Source organism: Vulpes lagopus, chromosome 19 (genome assembly GCF_018345385.1).
Source record: "Vulpes lagopus strain Blue_001 chromosome 19, ASM1834538v1, whole genome shotgun sequence".
Lineage (NCBI taxonomy): Eukaryota > Metazoa > Chordata > Mammalia > Carnivora > Canidae > Vulpes > Vulpes lagopus.
In genome coordinates, this window is record NC_054842.1 from 50,335,640 (window position 1) to 50,360,829 (window position 25,190).

Below are 25,190 nucleotides of genomic sequence, written 5' to 3' on the forward strand. Positions count from 1 at the left end.
TGCATTTTAAAAGATTTTATTTATTTATTAGTGAGAGACACACACACAGAGAGGCAGAGACACAACACAGGCAGAGGGAGAAGCAGGCTCCACGCAGGGAACCCGACGTGGGACTCGATCCCATGACTCAGGATCATGCTCTGGACCAAAGGCAGACGCCCAACCACTGAGCCACCCAGGCGTCCCTAGCCTATGCAATTTTTTTTTTTAATTTTTTTTTTTTAATTTTTTATTTATTTATGATAGTCACAGAGAGAGAGAGAGAGGCAGAGACACAGGCGGAGGGAGAAGCAGGCTCCATGCACCGGGAGCCTGATGTGGGATTCGATCCCGGGTCTCCAGGATCGCGCCCTGGGCCAAAGGCAGGCGCCAAACCGCTGCGCCACCCAGGGATCCCTAGCCTATGCATTTTTAAAGAGCTAAGTTGCATATCTACCTTTAGGGCCAACACTACACCCCTTTTGGATTGTTACCTTAACGATGTAAGATTCATCATGCACATCATGCGGAGGTTGTCTTTAGTTTCTTTTGTAGGAGGTGGGCTAACGAACATGATAAATAGCATAATTCATGTTAACAATACAAAGTTCAAAAAGTGGGGTCTTTGAGGTCAGTGGAATTGTTATACTTTTTAAAAACATCCTATCTTGTAATTTTTATGAATTTTTTATTATATCATTCTTAATGGATTATAAACCTGCATTTTAGTTTGTGTGTTTTTATATGACAGGCAGCTGCTAATATAAAGTGATTTGCTTAAATTTGGAAGAAGATTTTTGGTTAGATCTTATAATGCATTTTCCTTTAGAAATGTAAGATAAATCAGGATTCCTGCAAAACTCAGACCTAAAATGAGCTAGAGGATACCTTAAATTAAGTGACAAGCATAGATACTCCTGTATTGTAGAAGAGGGCATGTATGGCAAACCGGGGAACATGAGTAGTCTGAAGGTTCAGGTCTCTGTGATTCCAGTTATTCTTAGCCATGTGAGAGTGAAGGTCAAGTGCTGTCAGACTTTTTCTCCCTTCTTTCTAAAGAAAATCCAGAAATCTGGATTTTTATGTAAAATTCGTAATATGTTAGAATGTTCTCAATCTTTGGAGTGTATGCTGAGGGCCAAATTAGATGTATCAGTGGCCGGGTGAGGAGCATAGGCCTCAGTTTCAGCCTTTCCTATAATAATGGTTCGGTTCCCAAGTTAACCCACAGAATGCTCTGTAAATTATAGTGAAGTTACCGTATTGCTTGGGTTCTGAGAGAATGCCATATGGGCAAATTCATATGTTAGCTGCCTTTCCAGAGCCCTAGGGAAAACTGTTGAGAATGTTGGACAGATTTTCAACAGGCAGAGTTAGGTTATTGTTCATATCCTGTCTTCCTTTGTTGTATTTTGCTTTGAGTCATCCAGGGTCTTTTGTGACCTGCTGTACTCCTTGCTTTTCAGAATCTCCGTCTTCCTTTAGAATTTTCATCTATGTCCTTCATTAATGAGGAAGACAAAACAAATTCATGCTAAACCTTCGCAGTTAGAAACATTAGAATTTATGTATTGGAAGCTTGTACTTATTAACAAGTGAATTTTGGTTGAATTGATGGACTTTCACATGTTGTAATAGAATAGAGATGATTAAGCTGTGTGAAGGCTGCTACAATATACTGAAAACTTAACAAAATCTCTGAATCCGTGCTGAGTCTCCCTCCATGCTTGAAGGGGGAGAGGGCATAAACTTTGTGATAAAAACTAGCCATTAGAGGATTTTTCACTGACTCTCTTCCTTAAACCCACAGTGCTATTATCATCTCTGGAGGACCTAATTCTGTGTATGCAGAGGATGCTCCCTGGTTTGATCCAGCAATATTCACTGTTGGCAAGCCCGTTCTTGGAATTTGCTATGGCATGCAGGTACATCTGTGAATTTGCCTGAAGAGTGGACTTAATTTATTCTGTTTGTGACTCTCACTGTATTAATATTTTCTGTCTTTAGAGTATCTAGCACGTTTAGTTTTATGAGGTAATTTGTGCGTGTTACAGCTGTTTACAGATTGTTTCAGTGTGGCAAAACTGACCTGAGTGGAAATCTGTTTTAGAGCTGTAACTATATCACTGCATACAACATAACACTGTCAAGAAAAAAAAAAAAGACATTCAAATTTACATGTTACAGAAATAGTATATGGAACTCCTCTATATTTTTTCTTAATTCTTTTATTGTTGATATATTCTTAAAAGATTTATTTCAGAGAGAGAGAGCACAAGAGCGCATACATGTGCATGAGCCAGGGGCAGGGCAGAGGGAGAGAATGATGGGGGGAAGGGCGCAATCCCATGACCTCAGTATGGTGACCTGAGGCAAAATCAAGAGTGATGCGTAACTCACTGAGCCACCCAGGCCCCCACCCCTTACTCTTTAACCATTTGAGAGTAAGTTGCACACATGATATCCTGTTACTTGTATTTCCAAAGGACTAGGGCTCTATCCTGTGTAACTACAGTATAGATAGCAAAATGGGGAAGTTAACATTGACTCAGTTTTGTATTTAATGCACAAATTGCATTCACATTTCATTGTTTGTCTCATTGATGTCCCTTGTAAGTACTGCATTCAATCCAGGACCATGTGTTCTACTTAGTCGTCACTTCTGCTCCTTTGTTTTGGAACCATTCCTTAGTCTTCTCTTTCATAACCATGACAGTTAAAAAAAAAAAAAAAAGTCATTTCAGTGACTTTGTAGATTATCCCTCCATTTTGGTTTATTTGATGTTTCCTCATTGTTAGGTTCAGGTTATGTTTTTTTTTGGTTGGAGTACCACAGAAGTGATGCTGTGCTCTTAGAGCCATCTCGTTTGGAGGCATGTGATGTCAATGTGTGCCATGGCAGGTGATGTTAATTTTGATTATATCAAAATTATTGATACAGTATGTGACACAATATTGTATCAAAAACAATAAATAGGGACTGAGGTCTAGAGATAAAACTATTCTTGTATGAGTTAAATGTTAAGAACTCTATTTTGGCTACTTTGACACTTTTTTAAGTTACTTTAAATAGTACAGGTTTATTAGACAAGTAGAATATGATTACTGAATAAGATGATAGATAATACTGAGCCAGAAACGTGCTGAATTCTCACTTAGAATGATTTATTCAATAAGATCTATATACTAAGGAGGTGGGAATAGAAATAAATACATTTAAGAAAAGTTATCTCTAGTGCTTCTAAGCAAAATGATTTTTTAGTTGAGATAGTTTAACAGTGCGTCTTACTTAACCATATCATTTGAAAATTGAGTTAGCTGGGAAAGGTACTCCCTGAGTAATTATTAATTGACATGTTATAGTAATTTGCCTTTTTCTACTGTCAGAAGCGAGATACTTTTTTTTTTAATATCAAAGAAGTTTAATACACTGCAGCAAAATAAGCGCCTAGAAAAAGCTTGTGGAATAGATGTCAGTGTTAGAGAAATCCCTCTCCACACATCCTCTAGCTCCATACCCCAATCCCTCAAAACCAAACAAGAAAATCAGAAACAACAAAGGAAATCCTTCCAAGCTTGAATTTCAGTGAGGGCCCCTTTACCAATAAGAACACAGTTTCCTACATGATCTAATAGGAAAGCAAAACACAGAAGCACATAAAGTCCACAGATTTCAGTATTTAAGGAACTCGGTATATGTTCAAAGGTAAAATAACCCCAACTTTTATAGCTGTACATATTGTTTTAAAGTAAATTAACATATTTTAAAATTTCATATATATACTCTCAAAGGTTCTTCGGGTGAGGTATGTAAACATTGTCTAGTGAAAATTTTTCAGTGTCTCAAACCAATAAATTCACAGCATACATTTAATTTTGCATCCATTAAAGACACAGTATTTATCTACCCTCATTAACATAATGGAAAGCCAGGCCCAAGAGAAACACACCAATCATCCGGATTACCATTTGCAGAATTTCTCAATTCACTGCTTTTGGAAAGCCCACCCTTGCACAGGTTGGGAGCACACACTTGGTATCAGGAAGGGGCGAGGCCCTCTGGAGACCCACTCCTTGGGAATCTGGATCACTGGCTTAAGACTCACAAGACAGCAAAAAGGAGCTCACCTGAACAACTACAAAATTGACCTCGGCAATGACAACACTGAGAGGAACCAGAAAGACCTTAAAGGGATGGTAGAGATTCATTTTAGAGCTCCCTGGATCCACAGCTGGATCAGCAGCCCTTGCTCTAATCTCATTCTGAAGGGTCGTGACCTGAAAAGGAATAAAAACCCCACACAGTACCTGAGCTTCAGGTAAATTGCATGGGCTTCCTGTGCTCCCCGACTTTTTTTTTTTTTTTTTTAAGATTTTATTTATTTATTCATGAGAGAGAGGCAGAGACAAAGGCAGAGGGAGAAGCAGGCTCCCTGTGGGGAACCCAATGTGGGATTCCATCCCATGATCCCAGGGTCACGAACTGAGTGAAAGGCAGATGCTCAACCTCTGAGCCACCTGGGTGTCCCCGTTTCTTAATTTTTTTTTAAACTCAGAATTTTCTACTATGATAAGAATGGGTGATGTTAATTTTGACTGGATTCACTTGTTTGTGAATCATTTTGATCTCTTTTCTCTTGTGCCTCCCGTTAGGCTTTAGCATGTACTAAAGTGGAAGGGAGGACAGGGTCAGAATACAAGTGGAATTAATCTAATTACGAGATTCTACTGACTAAATGGAATCAGTGTTAATTGAAATATCAGCTTTTTAATTTCCTCATGATACTCTGGTCCTCCTTAATTGATTATTGAGAATTATCTATTAATTTTTGATTTCTTGTATATATGGCTTAATAATTAAGATAATGTGTACTTTCTCCCAATGACTGAATTGTTTTAAGTCTTTGGGTTGAAGATAATTTGAAATTTTAGTATGTGGAGCCTTTTTTTTTTTTTTAATTGGTTGCAACTGTTCTTTACTATGAATATTGCACAGAAGGAGGCTGTTTAAAAGGTAGAGAATGAGCAGACCAGTATATTTTCTTTTAGCTGGCTCTGGAGCATCCAGTGAAGGAAAAAAGCACAAGAAATGAAATAGAACTTTTGAAACTCTTTCAAGTGAGAGGCAGCACTTTTGAGTTGTTATTCATTCCTTTTTTTTTTAAGATTTTATTTATTTATTCATGAGAGAAACAGAGGCAGAGACATAGGCAGAGAGAGAAGCAGGCTCTATGCAGGGAACTCAATGTGGGACTCCATCCCAGGACCCCCGGGGTCACGCCCTGGGCTGAAGGCAGATGCTCAACCCTGAGCCACTCAGGCTTCCCCATTCCCTTTGTTTTCTTTCTTTTCTTTTCTATTTTGTTTATTTATTCATGAGAACACTGAGAGAGATACAGGCAGAGGGAGAAGCAGGCTCCATGCAGGGAGCCTGATGTGGGACTCGATCCCGGGTCTCCAGGATCACACCCTGGGCCGAAGGCGGTGCTAAACCGCTGAGCCACTTGGGCTGCCCTCCTTTGTTTTCTTTGTAGCTTTATACCTAAGTTCATATCCCTAATTAATACGTTATTTAGTTTTTGCCCATTGACCCTTATGTAAATGAAATCCTGTGTGTATTATTGTCAGCTTTGGTTTTAAGATTCATTGATCTTAATACATTTAATTGTTAGTTACTCATTTTCACTATTGAATTTATTGTTTAGCACAGATTAATCATATATTCACTGTTAGTATTGATGGCTTTTTTCCAATTTTTTTGCTATTTTTTAAAAAAGATTTTATTTATCTATCTATCTATCTATCTATCTATCTATTTATTTATTTATTTATTCATGAGAGACAGAGAGAGATAGAGAGGCAGAGACACAGGCAGAGGGAGAAGCAGGCTCCATGCAGGGAGCTGGACGTGGGACTCGATCCCTGTCTCCAGGATTAGGCCCTGGGCAGAAGGCAGGTGCTAAATTACTGGGCCTCCCGGGATGCCCTCAAAATAGAATATTAAAACAAACTGTAACAAGAAAGCAAATTGTTTCATTATACATAAAAGTTCTCTCTTCCTCCACAAACACAAGCTTAGCTAGGTGTTCAACTCTTTGCATTTCAACCTTAAGTAGCATAATTAAGAACCAGAAATATACCTGGAAGCCTCCTGAACAGGTGAGATAGCTTTAAATTTTACTGCAGCCCTTGGCTTTGTCAAAACATTTAATTTGGATTTTGTGGACTTTTATTTTTTATTAATTTATTTTTTAATGATTTTATTCATGAGAGATGGGGGGGTGGGGGTGGGTGCAGAGACACAGGCAGAGGGAGAAGCAGGCTCCGTCCGGGGAGCCTGATGCGGGACTGGATCCCGGAACTCCAGGATCACGCCCTGGGCTGAATGTGGTGCTAAACCACTGAGCCACCCAGGGATCCTCTAAGGACGGCAAGTTAGGGGAGGTAGAGGTGCATAAAGTTCAATAAGTGCTTTTAGAAGAAAGCACTTATTTTCCAGCAACTTTTAATGAGTGCTTTGCGCTACATACTTTGTTACCCCCTGGGACTGGGAGGAGACCTGAAGACCTGGGGGAGAGAACACAGTGTATTTTGGTCTATTTTGGCAATTACATAGCTTGCACGGCTGGAGTAGAGAATGGAGTAGAGAATGATGGGGAAGAAGAGCGGCAGGGGGGACGGTCGCAGTGTTCCTAAACTGGGTGGTAGTTCATGTCCTGCAGAACGTGTTGGATACCGGGTTTTCTGTTTGGGAAATACTGGGCCAAATGAATGAACAAGTTTATTTCCTACTGAACTTAACCCAAGCTTTTATCTCAGGAAGCTTTATTGTGAATGACTTGAGCAGAATGTAGAGGGCAGCATTTATTTGCTGATGGTTTTGAAGAATATTCTGCTGGGCATTATAAGGATGAGCATTTGTTTAGCCCTCTGCCTGCTTTTTTTGTCAGGAGCAGGGTCAGCCTGTATCCCGTATGGTTAAGGCAGGTATCTTAGGACACCTCTGTGGAACAGACGTACTCTGAGATGTGTCACGGTGAATACATCAAGGCAGAAATAACTGTAGAATTTTTGTGTGTGTTTATTTGGTGTTGGGGAGGGGGTCAGGCAAATGTGAGTAATAAATAAGAAGATTGATCCAGGGAGGGGCAGAATGAAGAGACCATTTGGAATAAGAGTCCATAGGCATATGGGATTTGTGAATGAATTTAATTGAAAGACCAGATCTTCTTGGGGCACCTGGCTGGCTCAGTCCTCTAACTGCCTGCTGTTGGCTTGGGTCATGATCCCAGGGCTCCCTGCTCAGCAGGGAGTCTTTCTTCCCGCCTCCTGCCCTCCACCCCCACCTGTGCTCATCTCTCTTTCAAATAAATGCATTAAATCTTTTTTAAAAAAAAAAAGATCAGATTTTCCTGTTTATGCTCTTCCACAACATGGCCTTCTACAGGCTTTCACACTGTTCCTTTGGGGCCAAAGGTTACATCACTTGGAGAAGTTTATGCTTGTCTAGTTTTAATACCACAGCTTTTCATATCGCCTGCTTTAGTGTTTTCTAAGCTCAGAGTACCTTTTAAAATGCTCTTAAATTAAAAAAAAATAAAATAAAATGCTCTTAAATTAAACTCAGGTGTAAGTATTAAATCTCTATTTTTAAAAGATGAAAATTAAAGTACACTCAATGGAAAATCTGCCAGTGTTTAATAGAAATTAACCTCAGGTCAGATTTCTAATCTAGTTTTGCTTTATAACTATTCCTCATGATAATTGTATAATTATATTTAATAATACCAAGTTGTCTGTGTTTGTTTAACTCATTATTTTTGGAGCAGAAACATAGCAGATATCTTGAAAACAAAGGAATATAAGTTATTAGCATAAGAAAATGATTGGGTAATTTTTTTTTATTTATATTAATGTCAATTTATTTTCTCTTCGAACAGATGATGAATAAGGTATTTGGAGGTACTGTACACAAAAAAAGTGTTAGAGAAGATGGAGTCTTCAGTATTAGTGTGGACAACACTTGCTCATTGTTCAGGTATAGATATTTCTAGATGCATATGCATAGTTTAGTAGAAAGACAGATTTAAAGTTGGGATTGTTATTCTTCAAAATTAGAGATTCTATAATTCTTAGATGAATTAAGGCCATATTCATGGTCAGAGGTATAATTGTCATATTTGTTTTCCATTTGAATGTCAGAATCGCAGAGGATGATGGTGATGCTAAGTGGGGGGTAAGGAAAGCGCTTGTGACATAACTTGAAAGCACCCGTGCAGTCTTGGATCTATCTCTATTTGGGATTGCATACTGTGATGCCAACATTTGTAGTTTTTCCTTTTTCACTCTTTGAAGTATGATTCTAAACATTAGTGTGCCAGATGTGGCAAATGGATAATTTTTTTTTGATAATGTTTTAAATTATCTTGCATCTACTGAATGTGTTTGTGTATCTCTTCCCTTGTATTTTTGCTGGGTGCTTAGCAAACGACCAATTTGTTGGACTCATTACTAAATATGTGTTAGGTTTCCCTCCTTCTCACTTTCTCTGTATTAAGCATAACAGTACCTGGTGTACTATCTTTCAATATAGTGAATGTATTAATTGGTTTTTGGTCTAGGTAACAATAAGGTGCTGTAGCTTTAATCTATTTAAAAATTGGCAAATGAGCTGTTCACTACCTTCCTGGAGTCATTTATCTTCTACTTTAAAAAAATGGCTGCATTTTTAATCAGTTTATGAAAAGACCGGAAGCTTTCTGTTTTGGGGTTTTCCATGTTTTGAATAAAGCTCATTTTGTTGGACTATTGATAGGGTTCCTCACTGGCCTGTTTTTTTTTTTTTTCTCTTTTAAAATAATCTCTGTGCCCAGTGTGGGACTTGAACTTACAACTCCAGAATTAAGAATCGCATGCTTTATTGACTGAGCCAACCAGGTGCCCCTGACTCCCTTCATTTTGACTTAAATTTCATTTTTATTTTTTTGTTTTTTAAAAGATTTTAAGTAATCTCTGTACTCAATGTAGAGCTCAAACTTAAAATCCTGAGATCAAGAGTTCCATGCTCTACCAACTGAGCCACGAAGTGCCCCTTAAATTTCATTTTTACTTTAAAACTACATTCCCCCCTTACTGCATTAAATCTATAAAATGCAAGCTGATGTCAGTGAGCCACAGTTACTTTCTTTTTTGGATGAATCTGAGAAGTTTACTTTTATCTATTTATAATTGAAGTATAGTTCACACAGTGTTACATTAGTTTCAGGTGTACAACATGGTGATTCCATAAGTCTATTATGCAGTTATTTTGTTATATCTTTTAATTGTGCTAATTATTTCTAGCTACAGGTATGTTTTGTTGATTACCATACTTGTGCGCCTAAATTAATTTCTAATGAATAGTTTTCTTCATGTTGGACAGATCAGAAATTTTAAAACCCAAGTTATAAACTTATTTTTATCTCAATGGAGATATCCCTGTTTAGACACAAAATGGCTCCTCTTTAATTTTGAGGAAGAGCAAAAATAAGTGTATCTGTTCAAAGATTCTTGTTTTTCAAAGGAAGATTAATAAAGCCAAGGCGGCTCAAAATAATCTTAGGAACTGAAGTTACTCATTTCCAAAATATATTTCAAATCCAATGCGTGTTCCACTTAATAACGGAGAGGTGTTGCTTACATTCATCTCTAAAGTGGCTAGACTTGAGAACCATTTTAAATTCATGGTGGTATGTGATATTGCAAGAGGCTTTAAATCTAAAGATCTGGTTAAAATGTAAAGTTTTTCTGTCTTCCTAGCTCTAAAATTCTGGGACTCATTCACAACCTACATTAATCCTAAGCAACAATGACAGTAGTAGTAAGTCTGAAACATCCTTTTGGCTTTAATGTACTTTATCTTCTTGCTTTATTTTTAAGTTACCTTTAAATTTCTTAATATTTAATAATCAGCCCTCTCAGATTTTCTCACAGTGTAAAAAATATCTTTTTATAGTTGATTTGTTTGAATCAGGGTCAGGAAAAAGTCCACGTATTGCATTTGATAAATGTTACTTGTATCTTCTTTAATCCATGCCTTTAACTTGTTTGGCAGGAGATGAGAAGTAGAGGTCCACATTACTACTGGGTTGTCTTTGTTTCTAGGCCTCTTCAGTGAATGAAGTTAGTCAGTATGTATTCTTTTAGAGGGAACAAAATCAGTGTACACCTTATTTCCATTTAAAATCAAAGTTTATGGGGTTTTTATCTCTTTTGATTTTGTGTATCCTTACTCTGAGGCTGAAAACCTCAATTCTTAAATATTTAGTATTTGTTTTAACCTATAATATGCAGGATTTTATATTATATAAAGCTGCTAAATAACAATATCAGTATTAGTACTATTTCTGATATAAAACTACTGAATGTTTAGATTTCTGCAGTGCCTTCTGTTCTTAAGACAAATCCAAGTAGAGATAAAATTTTAAATTATTATTTAAATTATTAAATTGTAATTATTATTAAATTATTATTATTATTTTGTAACTTTCTGAGATTAAGTTTTATGCATGCATGCCACCACTTTTAAATATATGCTTGTCAATTTTCAGTTTTTCCTGATTGCCTTCTTTGAGATTTAATATTCTTAGTGGGTTTATAATGCATAGAATAAGTTTAAATTCTAGCAGTGTTGTACTATTACATACATACTTTTTTCTGTTTTTTTTTTTTTTTATTTACTCATATAGTGAGTTAGTATTTCTAAAGGAAAAGAACAAACTTAAGATCCCCAGAACGTCTTTATCATCTTAAAACTAAAATGTTCAGGCATGATGATTACAGTTAACAACACTGTATTGTATACTTAAAAGTTGTTAAGAGAGTAGATATTAAATGTTCCCCATACACATAAAAAATGGTAACTATGTGCTGTATGTGTTAACTAACCTTACTGTGGTAATTATTTCATTATATATATCAAATCATCATGTTATACATCTAGCTTAATGTTATATGTCAGTTATATCTCAATAAAGCTGGGTAAAAATAAAGCATAAGATCCCATTGATCATGTCTTTAATTAAGATATTTGTATGTTGTGTGTGTTTTTGTTTGTTTTTTTGTATGTTTAGGGGCCTTCAGAAGGAAGAAATTGTTTTGCTTACCCATGGAGATAGTGTAGACAAAGTAGCTGATGGATTCAAGGTTGTGGCACGTTCTGGGAACATTGTGGCAGGTGAAAACTCTAAAACTTTTGCCAATTCTGTTTTAAACTTATCTGAAGAGTCTAAGAATATGTTTCTGCATGAGGTACTGTTTTTTTTTTTTTTTAATTTTTTAAAAAGATACTGTAAATGTCATGGGATCACCATTAATTTATGAAGGGAATTTAATATTAGATTATTTAGAAGTCACTTACTGGTTTTCTCTGAAATATTTTTAAAAGCGTTCACTCTAATAAAAGTTCTCCAGATGTAAAACACTACTTTTACATCTCAGGAAAAATTTGAGAATGGTCTATTTTTCTAGTGTGCTTATTAATTCATAATTAGATTTTTAAATGCTTTTCTTAGATATACATAGGCTTGTATCTTGGACATCGGCAAAACACCAGACTGAGCCCTCAGGACATTTCTCTGAGCCAGGGTTAGCAAAATGTGACCTGTGGGTCAAATCTAGCCTATAACCTATTATGTTATTAAAGGGTTATGATAAAAGGGATTGTATGCTTGTGTTCCACAGAGCCTAAATTTTTACTATTTAGCCCTTTGTAGAAACATTGTCTAATCTGTACTTTATTTTTTTCAAGTTTTATTTATTTTTTTAAAGATTTAAAAAATTTATTTATTCATGAGAGACAGAGAGAGAGGCAGAGACACAGGTAGAGGGAGAAGTAGGCTCCATGCAGGGAGCCCGATGCGGGACTTGAACCCTGGACTCCAGGATCACAGCCTGGGCCAAAGGCAGGGCCTACACTGTTGAGCCACCCACATGTCCCTAATCTGTACTTTATTTTTTATTTATTTATTTAAAGATTTTATTTTTGTATTCATGAGAGACACAGAGAGAGAGAGAGGCAGAGACACAGGCAGAGGGAGAAGCAGATTACATGCAGAGAGCCCAACGTGGGACTTGATCCCGGGTCTCCAGGATCACACCTTGGGCTGAAGGCAGGTGTTAAAACGCTTGGCCACTGGGGCTGCCCCCTAATCTGTACTTTAAAGCCATTTTTATTCTCTTCTTTTTGAGGAAGAGGAATTGATTTTCTGGCAGTTGTGATTTTTTTAACCTGCTTATTTGAATAGTTATTATGTAAATAATTACCAATAATCCTGGAAGTCAGTTAAAGAAAAAAAGTGGATTTACCAATAAAGTTCTTTTTGTTTGAAATGCACACCTAAACAATACATGGTAAAAAAAGATTTGTCATGGATAAACTGAATCGAGTACTTTGCCTGCAATTAATATTAGAATAGATCCAGAATGGTTTTCATATCGAAATGTTTTTATTTAATATAAAAGATAAACAGTGGTAGATGGATTATGTATTTTTATTCACTTAACAAATGTTTGAGTGCCTACTTTGTGCCAGTGACAGTTCAGGTGCCAAGGGAAAGTAATGAAAAGTGGACAAAACTCTTTTTCATTCTAGGTGGGAGTAGGGATGGGACAGCTAATACACAAACAAATACAGAATATGTCAAGTGTTAGACAGTGTTTAAATACATTGAAAACAATACAGGAACTGTAGAGTGTTGCAGAATATGTGTGATTAAGGTGGTTACTCTTTATTTAGGATATTTTGGGCAGGGTATTCCTATAAAATGGACATGAAGTAAGTGCTATTAACCCTTTTGGACATTGGGAGGAAGAGGAGATAGCAGTACAAGTCTAGGATGGGACCATGTTTGAGGAACAGCAAGAAAGACTGCATGGTTGGAGCTGGTAAACATAGAGGAAGATTGGTAGAAGATGAGGTTGGAGAGTGTGTCAGGGTGGCCAGAACACAGACCACTATGAAACTGTTGGCTTTACTCATGATCTAATTTCAGGATTACCTTGGTTATTGGTTACAGTGAAGTGAAAAGAGAAAGGGTCAAATGTAGAAGTAGGGAGGGAGGTCAGCTAGGAATCTATTGCAACAATCAGGAGCAGAGGCAATAGTCTAAGGAATCAGGTTCTAGAGGTGGAAGTAGTCAAGAGTGCTTGGTTTCCCATATGGAGCTTGTATGTATTTTCTTAGATTTATACCTTAATATTTCATTTATTTGGCTGATAATCGGTTTTAATTTCATATTCCACTTGTTCATTGCTATTATGTAGGAAAGCAATGAACTTCTGTAAATTAACCTTACATCCTACAACTCTGCTATAATCACTCACTAGTTTCTAGAATTTTTCTGTTGATTTTTGTTTTCAGATTTCTGTATAGATGGTGATGTCATCTGAGAACAAAGAGAGTTTTATTTCTTCTTTCTCAACCTGTATGCCTTTTATTTCCTTTTCTTATTGCAGTAATTAGGACTTTTTTTTTTTTTTTTAAGATTTTACTTATTCATGAGAGACACAGAGAGAGGCAGAGATACAGGCAGAGGGAGAAGCAGGCTCCATGCAGGGAGCCCGATATGGGTCTCTATCCTGGGACTCCAGGATCACACACTGAGCCACAGGCAGGCGCCAAACCGCTGAGCCACCCAGGGATCCCTAGGACTTTTTATATAGTGTTGAAAAACAGTGGGGAGAGGGAGCATCCTTGCCTTGTTCCTGATCTGAGTGGGAAAGTTTTGAATTTCTGTTATATGATTTTAGCTGTAGGTTTTTAGAAGATATTCTTTATCAAGTTGAGGGAGTTTACCCCTATATTCCTAGCTTACAGAGAGTTTTTATCATGAATGAGTGTTGGATTTTTTCAGATGCTTTTTCTGCATCTATCGAATCAGATCATATAATTTTTAAAATCGGTGGAGGCCTATTGAAATTACCTGTTTCTTGTGTGAGTTTTGGTAAGTTGTGTCTTTCAAAGAATTGGTCCATTTCATCTGTGTTATAAAATTTGTGGACATAGTTATTCATAATATTCTTTAATTATGTTAAAGTCCCTGGGACCTGTAGTGATGTTTCATTTCTCATTTCTGATATTAGTAATTTGTGTCCTCTCTCTTTTTCTTAGTTAGCCTGGCTAGAAGCTTACCAATTTCGCTGATCTTATCAAAGAAATACCTTTTGATTTTTTAAATTTTTGTTGTTGAATTCCTGTTTTCAGTTTCATTGATTTCTCTTTAATTTTTATTTGTTTTGATTATTTTGGATGTAATTTGTCCCTCTTTATTCATTTCATAAGGTGGAAGTTTAGGTGATTGAGTAAATCTTTTCTTCTAATACATGCATTCAGTGCTGGAAATTTTCCTCTAGGCACTATTTTTGTTGTCTGTTGGTGTTCTGAGACCAATTTCCGGTGTGTGGGAGAGTTGAGGAGGGTTTCCTACACCAACAAGCAGTTCTTACACACCAGTATGGTATTTGAGAGGGCATCGCTCTCTTTTTTTTTTTTTTTTTTTTTTTAAGATTTTATTTATTTATTCGAGAGAGAGAGAGAGAGAGATAGAGAGGCAGAGACACAGGCAGAGGGAGAAGCAGGCTCCATGCTGGGAGCCCGACATGGACTCGATCCCCGGTCTCCAGGATCACACCCTGGGCTGAAGGCGGTGCTAAACCACTGAGCCACCTGGGCTGCGCTTGAGAGGGCATCTCAATTCAGCTCAATTCTGATATTATGTACCCAGAGTGTACATAGCACCAGATTTCTGGGGTTGAGGGCTGCATCCCACAAGACCAGCACCCCCTTCCCTACCCACACATACTTCAGACACCAGTTGCAAGCCCAGGTTATCACTGTGCCTCTTACTGACCAACTATAGATCGGAGGTTCCAGTGATCCCCCTCCTTGGATTTCAGACATAAGTCGGAGGTCCAGGTTATGTGTATTCTGACTGGCTGTAAATCAAAGATTCCCATGAGCTCTTCCTCAGTTCAGTTAATTCTCTAGAGTGGCTCACAGAACTCAGAAACATTTTACCACTAGGTCATTGGTTTCTTATAGAAGAGTGTAATTTCAGTGGAATATTACTCAGCCATTAGAAACGACGAATACCCAGCATTTGCTGCTTCAACGTGGATAGAACTGGAGGGTATTATGCTGAGTGGAGTAAGTCAATCGGAGAAGGACAAACATTATATGGTTTCATTAGTTCGGGGAATATAAAAAATAGTGAAGGGGATTAAAGGGAAAAGGAGAGAAAATGAGTGGGAAATATCAGAGAGGGAGACAGAACATGAGAGACTCCTAACTCTGGGAAAAGAACAAGGGGTGGTAGAAGGGAAGGTGGATGGGGTGTGGGGGTGACTGGGTGACGGGCACTGAGTGGGGCACTTGACAGGATGAGCACTGGCTGTTATACTATATGTTGGCAAATTGAACTCCAATAAAAAAATACACACACAAAAAAAGAAGGGTATAATTTGGGAACAACCAGATGGAAGAGATGTATAGAAGGGCAGAGAACGGGGAAATGGCGTGGAGCTTCTGTGAAAGTTCCAAGCCTCTAATCACATGATTGTCTTGGCAGCCAGCCCCCACCCTTAGGTGCATTTCAAAAGCTCTCATCTCTTAGAAAATTCCAAAGGTTTTGGGATCTGTGAGCCAGGAACTGTAATGAAGACCAAATAGAGGTCTCTTATAAATTATAATATTGCACCCTGCATCCTCCAAATTTTAGAACGTTGGTTCATTTCACTTTTGTTTAGTTCAAAATAATGCTTCATTTCTCTTAAGATTTCTTTCATCATTGTTACTTAGAAGTCTTTAGTCTCCAAGTGTTTTGAGATTTTCCATCTGTCTTTTGGTTAATGTGATATCTGGTTTAATTCCATTGTAATCTGAGAACAGACATTGTATGAGTTCTGTTCTTTTAAATTTATTAAGCTGTGTTTTATGTCTCAAAATGTGGTCTGCCTTGGTGAGTGTTCCGGGAGCCTGAGAACAATGTATGTTCTGTTGGATGAAGCAGTCTATAGATGTCCATCACATCCCAGTTGATTGATGGTATCGTTGTGTCCTTACTGATGTTCTGCTTGTTGGGTCTGTCCCTTTCTGATAGAGGGATGTTGAAATCTCCAATTATAACAGCGGATTCACCTATCACTTTTTGCCTCGTGTATGTTGATGATCTGTTGTTATGTGCATATACATTACAGATTACTGTCATCCTTGAGAGTTGACCTCTGTATCATCATATGTGCCCCCTCTTTATTCCTGATAACTTTCCTTGGCCCAGGCCTACTCTGGCTGACATTAGTATAGCTCTTCTGCTATCTTTTATTAGCGTTAGCATGATGTACCTTTCTCCATCCCGTCCCCACCCCTTTTTTAAATTGAAGTATAGTTGTCACAGAATGTTATATTCGTTTCAGGTGTACAACATAGTGATCTAACAACTCTGATCAGCAACTCTCTTCATTACCATGTGCCAGCTACAAGTGTAGCTACCGTCTCTCATCATACAAAGCTATTACAGTAACACTGGTGTATTCTATACCTTTCATCCCTGCGATTCCACAACTGGAAGCTTGTACCTGTCACTTCCCTTCACCCATTTTGTCCACCCTCCACCCTCTTCCCTTTGTATTTTTGAGTCTGTTTGTATTTTTTTTTTTTTTTTAGATTCTACTTATAAGTGGAACCATTCATCTATTTACTTTTAATCTCTATGTATCTTCATTATTTTTTAAAAACGATTTTATTTATCTGATAGAGCAGGGGAGAAACCATGAGCAAGAGGAGGGGCAAAAGGAGAGGAAGAAGCAGGGAGCCCAATGAGGGGCTCTGTCCCAGGACCCTGGGATCATGACCTGAACTGAAGACAGATGCTTAACTACCTGGGTCACCCAGGTGCCTCCTGTATGTGTCTTCAAAGTAGATTTCTTGTAGGTAGTATATAATTAGGTTTTGTTTCTTGATCTACTGTGACAGTCTTTCTTTGAATTGGTGCATTTAGACCACTGACATTCAAAATGATTATTGATAACTGGATAATCCATCTTGATAAAGTTGGATTAATATTTATCATATCAGTTACTTCTGTATTTGTTGCTCTTGTTCTTTGTTTCTATTGTCTTCCATTCTTCTACCTTTTGTGGTTTCAATTGAACATTTTATGAGATTCAGTTTTCTCTCTTAGCACGTCAGTTATACTTCTCTTAGAGAAAGTTGTCCTACATTTTGCGATATACATTTACAACGAACTCACATTCATTTTCAAATAAATTACCCAAGAAGTTGTATAGTGTTAACTTGATAAATCTAGATAAACCTAATTTTTCCCTCCCATTTCTGTCATCCATTTCACTTATACGCCAGCATGCGTATGTACACATGTGTATGTAACCATATGTAATTGAATACATTATTGCTGTTATTATTTTGAAGAAAGGGTTATCAGCTCAATTATGAAGAAAAAAGTTTTTATTTTACCTTAATTTATTCCTTCTCTGATATTCTTTTTTTATGTACACTAAAGTTTCTGACCTTTATCATTTTCCCTCTCTCTAATGAAATTTTTATCATTTCTTACAAGGCAAGTTGGCTGGCAACAAACAGCCTCAGCATTTACTTGTCTGAGAGAGTCTTTATTTTTCTTTCCTGTTGGATGATAATTTCTCAGGGTACAGAATTCTAGGTCGCTGGGGTTTTTTTTTTCCCTCAACATATTTTTAAATTTAATTTTTTTAGCTCTTTTAGGATGGACAACATTGTAAGATATTTAAAGTATGCAGTGTGCTGATTTGATATAGGTATACATAATAAAAGGAGTTAACTGACACATCCATCACCTCATATTTGCCTTTTTTTGTGTGTGAGAATATTTAAGTTCTCTTAACACAGTATTGGGTAATTAAATTTGCTATCAATTATAGTCATGATACTATTAATTGGATCTTCAGACTTTGTCTTACAATTGAAAGTTTCTACCCTTTTACCAGCCTCTCCCTATTTCCCCCCACCAGGCCCTGGCGATCACTTTTCCATTCTCTATTTCTGATTTCAACTGTTTATTGATTGATTGATTCTACATATAAGCAATACTATGCAGTATTTGTCTTTGGCTTATTTCACTTAGCTTTATGTCCTCCAGATTCACCTCTGTTGCTGCGAATGACAGGAGTTCCTTCTTTTTAAAAGCTGAATAGTATTCCACTTTGTGTGTGTATATTATGTTTGTGTTTCTACCTATGTATTTTTCCTTGATCCCTTTATAGACACTTGTTTCCCATGTCCCGTCTGTTGTGAGTAATGCTGCAGTGAACATACAGACATCTCTTTGAGATAATGGTTTCCTGTCCTTTGAATGTGTATCTAGACGTGGGATTTCTGGATCATACAGTAATTCTAGTTTTAATTTTTTGTGGAGCCTCCATACTGTTTTCCATTGTGACTTTTATATTCCCACCAGCAGTTTAGAAGGAGTTCCTTTTCTCTGCCTCTTTGCCAGCAATTATCTTGGCTTTTTCATAGTGGACATCCTAATAGGTGTGAGAGGACATCATCATTGTGAATTAGATTTGCATTTCCCTGATGATTAGTGATATTGAGCATTTTTATGTACCTTTTGGCCATTTGTAGGTCTTTTGAAAAATATCTCTTCAAGTCTTTTGCCCATTTTTAAATTGGGCAGTCAGTGGTATTTGTTGTTGTTGTTGATGGTTTCCTTTACTGTACAGAAGCTTTTTAGTTTGATATAATCTCACTTATTTTTTGCTTTTGTTGCCTTTGCTTTTGATGTCAAATCCAAAAAATCATTGCCAAGACAGGTGTCAGGGGGCTTTTTTCCCTGGGATTTCTTCTAGGAGTTTCGTGATTTCAGGTTTTACATTCAAGTCTTTAATCTGTTTTGAGTTGATTTTTGTATATTGTATAAGGTAGGGATTCCGTTTCATTCTTTTGTTTGTGGCTGGCTGGTTTTCTGAGCACCATTTTTAAATTTTATTTTATTTTATTTATTTATGATAGTCACACACAGAGAGAGAGAGGGGCAGAGACATAGGCAGAGGGAGAAGCAGGCTCTATGCACCGGGGAGCCTGACGTGGATCCCGGGTCTCCAGGATCGCACCCTGGGCCAAAGGCAGGTGCTAAACCACTGTGCCACCCAGGGATCCCCTCTGAGCACCATTTTTGAAGTGACTACCCTTTCCTCACTGTATGTTCTAGGCTCCTTTGTTGTAAATTGGTCATATATGCATGAGTTTATTCTGGGCTCTTGATTCTGTTCTTTGGTTTGTGTGTATTAGTCCAATACTGTACTGTTTTGATTACTATCGCTTTGTAATGTAGTTTGAAATCAGGACCTCTGATACCTTGTGCTTTGTTTTGTTTTTTTGTCCTCAAGATTGCTTTGGCTCTTTTGTGGTTTGATACAAACTTTAGAATTCCTTTTTTTCTGTCTATGAACAAGCCATTGGAATTTTGATAGAGATTGAATTGAATCTGTAGATTGCTTTGGATAGAATAGATATTTCAAGTTTTCTTCTAATCTATATAGGTTATTCATTTATTTGTGCCTTCTTCAGTTTCTTCATTTTCAGTATATAGATCTTTCACCTCTTTGGTTAAGTTTGTTCCTAAATATTTTATTCTTTTTGATGCTATTGTGAATGGGAACATTTTCTTAATTTCTCTGACAGTTTTTTAATTTACAGAAACATAACTGACTTTGATACATGGATTTTTCTATGTCACAGTGTTGCTGAAATTTGTTTTTTGTTGTAACAGTTTTTGGTGGAGTCTGTTTGAGAGCTTTGTTTTTTTCTTGATGTAATTATTAATTGCCATAAACTTCCCTCTTAGAATTGCTTTTGCTACATCACATTATCTTTGGTTGTTTCCATTTTTATTTGTCTCAGATTTTTTCTTTTCATTTATCCTTCGACCCATTCATTTGTCAACAGCGTGTTTTTTAATCTCCACGTATTTATGAATTTTCCAGTTTTGTTCTTGTAATTGATTTCTAGTTTCTTAACCATTGTGGGTGGAAAAGACATTTGATAGGATTTTAATCTTCTTAGATGAGATTGGATTCTGATATATTTTTGAAAGGAGAGACAAAGGAGTTGCTGTTGGATTGCATGTGGAGTTGGAAAAAGGAGTATAGTTGAGTTTTAACTCCCGTATTTTATGGTCCACGCATCCAGAAAGTTGAAGTTTCTGTTCACCTGATGGGAAAGAATGCAGTTATGCAAGTCTGTATACAATTCAAGATGCTGGGCGCCTGGGTGGCTCAGATGGTTAAGTGCCTTCGGCTCAGGTCATGATCCCAGGGTCCTAGAATTGAGCCCAGTATTGGGATTCCTGCTCAGTGGAGAGCCTGCTTCTCCCTCTCCCCCTACCCCTCCGTCCTGTTCATTCTTTCTCTCTCCCTCTTTCTCCATCTCAAATAAATTAAAATCTTAAAAAAAATTCAAGATGCCTTATTAAACATAGAAATAAAGGTATGAGTAGGCAGTTGTCTAAGTCTAGACTGTAGAGTAGAAAACTGGGCTAGAGGTATAAAGTTGGGGGTATATTATCATATGGATACAATGTAAAGTCATGAGAGTTTTTTTTTTTAATTTTTATTTATTTATGATAGTCACACAGAGAGAGAGAGAGAGAGAGAGGCAGAGACATAGGCAGAGGGAGAAGCAGGCTCCATGCACTGGGAGCCCGACGGATTCGATCCCGGGTCTCCAGGATCGTGCCCTGGGCCAAAGGCAGGCGCTAAACCGCTGCGCCACCCAGGGATCCCCAAGTCATGAGAGTTTAGATCTCAGTGTATGGAGAAGAGATTTAAGGGCTGAGTATTGGGCAACTTTCATGTGTAGAGATGGATAAGATGAGGAGGAACCAACAAAGATTAAGAAGGATCAGACAGTGAACCCAGAGAGTGGTGTCCTAGAATCCAAGGAAAGAAAATGTGGGGTTCCTTAGTCTAGCAGAATGACTATGAGTTTGGGAGCCTGCTAGGCCTGATTTAATTACTTAACTAGCTGTAACTTTTCTTGGTATCTCAGAGCCATAAACAGGGGTAACGCATGCTCAAGTAAACATCTGGCCTAACATCTGTTGCTTAGATAATAATTTGTCAGAAACACATTAGTCAAATCCACAAAGTTACATTTGTGGTTGATAGTATCTAAGAAAGGGATACTTAGCATATTCTGACAGGCCTAATATATGAGGTTCTTCTAATACATAAAATTGATAGCTGCATATTGCATGAGAAAGCCATGTGGGATTGAGAGCCAAAATTGAGTTATCATTGTGTTAAATAGAGAATCTGGGTAAAGAAGTGAAAGTACTAGGAAATAATCTCTGTAGGACTTAATTCACTGTCCTGTGTAGTTCATTAATTGCTATATAAGGACTTTTAAAGAAAAAGTGTGGCAATGCAGTTTGTTTTGTGTGTCTTTTTTCCTGTAAAAATGCACTAATTTGTATCCATTTTCACATTTATAGAGGAAATTGTTAGGAATTACTGTGGGTACTTAGTTTAGTCTTCAAACATGAAAAAAATTTTAATTTGTGATTATTTTCTCTATAAAGGTATAGCAAATGAATCTAAAAAATTATATGGAGCACAGTTCCACCCTGAAGTTGGCCTTACAGAAAATGGGAAAGTAATACTGAAGAATTTCCTCTACGATATAGCTGGATGCAGTGGGACCTTCACCGTTCAGAACAGAGAACTGGAGTGCATTCAAGAGATCAAAGAGAGAGTAGGCACATCAAAGGTCTTGGTAAGGAATTTACATCTGAAAGTCTACAAATTTATGTCATTGTTAGAGCTGACTTTGTCACCATAGCTCTTCACTGTTGACTGGCTGATGGTTGTGTGAGTTGTACTGTTTCGAGGTGCTTTTTCAGTTACTGTGTATCCTTTTGGTAAAAACTTTTTAATGGTAAAGGTTTAAGAAGATAGTTTTTATTTTATTTTCTTGCTTATTTTACTCAGCTTGATTTTTCTTTTGATTTCATCTTGTAGGTTTTACTCAGTGGTGGAGTAGACTCAACAGTCTGTACAGCTTTGCTGAATCGTGCTTTGAACCAAGATCAAGTCATTGCTGTGCACATTGATAATGGCTTTATGAGAAAACGAGAAAGCCAGTCGGTAGAAGAGGCCCTCAAAAAGCTTGGAATTCAGGTCAAAGGTATTGATGAAACCCTTGAGTGAGCTCATCGCCTTAACCATGTACAGGTTTCTAGGGCGCCTGGATGCTCTAGTCATTTGAGTGTCCAATTTATGATTTTTGGCTCAGGTCAGGATCTCAGGGACATAGGATCAAGCCCTGCCTCCTGTTCCACCCAGTGGGGAGTCTGCTTGAGGTTCTCTCTCCCTCTGCATGTTTTTTACTTTTACATTATAATTATCTGGTTCATGAGGGGTCCCAGGATAAATTTTAAAACTGTTGATAACTCTTTTTTTTTTTTTTTTTTTAAGATTTTATTTATTCATTCCTGAGAGACAGAGAGAGAGAGAGAGGCAGAGACACACAGGCAGAGGGAGAAGCAGGCTCCATGCAGGGAGCCTGACGTGGGACTGGATCCCTGGTCTCCAGGATCAGGCCCTGGGCCAAAGGCAGGCCCTAAACCGCTGAGCCACCCGGGGATCCCCTGTTGATAACTCCCAATGTTATATGCATATCAGTAGAATTCCATCTACCATCCTGTTCTCTTCTACTCATTCTCTTTTTGAATTTTCTTTTCCGATCCATAATATTATTTATGCATGAGAATTTCTAAGTCTTCCTACAATAAGTATGGGTGTACAGATTATTTTATAAACTGAAAGACTTTACAGAGGAGTGAAGAGTTTATGGTCACTTTTTTTTTTTTCTAGTTTTATTGAGGAATAATTGATATACATTACTGTATAAGTTTAAGGCTACAGTATGATGATTTGATTTTTACATATATTTTGAAAGAATTATCACAAATGTCTGAGTTAACTTCCATATTCTCATACAGGGACAATAAAAAGGAAAAAAAATTATTATGTGAACTCTTAGGGTTTACTTTCAACTCTTCTATATATCAACCAGCAGTATTACCTGTAATCGTCATGTTTAATATAGCGTTTTTACTTATTTATCTTGTAACTGAAAGTTTATACTTTTTAACCACCTTCTTCCAATTCCCCTTCTCCACATCCCCCACTTCTGATAACAAGTCTGATTTCTTTTTCTATGAGTTTCATTTTTTAGGTTCTTTTTTTTTAAATTAATTTATTTATTTTTAAATTTTTTAGGTTCTAAATATAAGTGAGATCATACCATATTTGTCTTTGTCTTATTTTACTTAGCATAATGCCTTTAAGGTCCATGCATGTTGTCACAAATGGTAGGATTTCCTTGTTTTTTTTTATGGATGAATAATTTTCCATAGTATGTGCGCACGCGCACACACACATATGTACACCACATCTTTATTCATGCATTGATGTACTTAAGTGGTTTCCATATCTTAGCTATTGCAAATAATGCTGCTTATGAGTATGGGAGTGCAGATATCTTTGAGTGTTTTCATTTCCTTTGGGTATATCTCCAGAAGTGGAATTACTGGATCACATGTTATTTTTATTTATAATTTTTTTAGGATCCTTTGTCTTAAAAAGGATTTCATTTTATTTATTTTTAGAGAGAGATTGTGAGTGGCTGGGGGCAGGCAGAGCGAGAGGGGGAGAGAGAATTCTAAGCAGACTCCACGTTGAGCATGGAGCCCAACATGGGACTCTATCTCACAACACTGAGATATGACCTGAGCCGAAATCAAGAGTCTGACACTTAACTGCCTGAGCCACCCAGGTGCTCCCTGACACTTTTTCCTGTAGTGGCTTTACCAATTTACAATCCTGCCAACATTGCACACGGATTCCGTTTACTCCACAGCCTCGCCAGCTCTTATTATCTCTTATCTTGATCATGGCCATTCTAACAGGTATGAGGTGATATCTCACTGTGGTTTTAATTTGCATTTCCCTAATAAGTAATGATATTGAGCATCTTTCTAGGTACCTATTGTCCTTTTGTATATCTTCTTTGGAGAAATGTCTGTTCAGGTCCTCTGTCCATTTTTTGATTGAGTAATTTGTGTTTTTCCTGTTGAATTTTATAAATTCTGTATATACTTTGGATATTAAACCTTAATCAGAAATATGGCTTACAGATATTTTTCCCCATTCTGTAGATTTTCTTTTTTTTAATGTTTTCTTTTGCTGTCCAGAAATTATTTTACTATTAAAGATTTTGAGAGAGAGAAAGCATGAGCAAAGGAGGAGGGGCAGAGGGAGAAGCAGACTCCCCACTGAGCAGGGAGCCTGATCCAGGGCTCAGTTCCAGGACTCTGAGATCATGACCTGAGTCGAAGGCAGATGCTTAGGCTACTGAGCAATGTAGGCACCCCTGCAGAAGTTCTTTAGATTGATTATAGCCTCACTTGTCCATTTTTGTTCATACTTTAGGTGTCCTCTAAAAACTCATTACCAAGACCCATGTCAAGGAACATTATTCCTATATTTTCTTCTAGGAGTTTCATGGTTTCAAGTCTTATGTTTAGGTTTTTAATCTATTTTGAGTTAACTTTTCTGAGTAGTAGAAGTTATGGGTCCAGTTTATTCTTTTACATTGCATATCCAGTTATTCCACCATGATTTATTGAAGAGACTGTCTTTTCTCTATTGAGTATTCTTGGCTCCCTGTCAAGTATTAGTTGACTATATATGCTTGGGTTTATTCTGGGCTCTTGATTCTCTTCCATTTGTTTGTATGTTTTCATGCCAGTACCATACCGTTTGGTGATAGTTTTACAGTATAGTTAGAAATCCAGAACTGTGATGCTTCCTGCTTTGTTGTCCTTTCCCAGGTCTTTTGTGGTTATATATACATTTTGGGAGTGTTTTTTTTCTATTCCTTGGTATAGTGATTATGTTGACTCTATAAATGGCTTTTGGTAGCATTGACATTTTTTTTTTTTTTCTTTTTTTTTTTTAATTTTTATTTATTTATGATAGTCACAGAGAGAGAGAGAGAGAGGCAGAGACACAGGCGGAGGGAGAAGCAGGCTCCATGCACCGGGAGCCTGATGTGGGATTCGATCCCGGGTCTCCAGGATCGCGCCGTGGGCCAAAGGCAGGCGCCAAACCGC

At 37.3% G+C, this 25,190-nt stretch overlaps 1 protein-coding gene across 2 annotated transcripts in view; it reads left to right on the plus strand.

Annotated features, from left to right (window-relative positions):
* GMPS (guanine monophosphate synthase) overlaps positions 1-25,190 on the plus strand; it is a 73,005-nt gene that overhangs the window by 24,864 nt on the left and 22,951 nt on the right. For both annotated transcript variants that reach the window (XM_041734115.1, XM_041734116.1), the window contains 5 exons: positions 1,790-1,904; positions 7,920-8,017; positions 11,091-11,194; positions 21,594-21,787; positions 22,033-22,198. In XM_041734115.1, the coding sequence (XP_041590049.1) occupies positions 1,790-1,904; positions 7,920-8,017; positions 11,091-11,194; positions 21,594-21,787; positions 22,033-22,198 (677 nt within the window). The remainder of the gene's footprint in view (positions 1-1,789; positions 1,905-7,919; positions 8,018-11,090; positions 11,195-21,593; positions 21,788-22,032; positions 22,199-25,190) is intronic.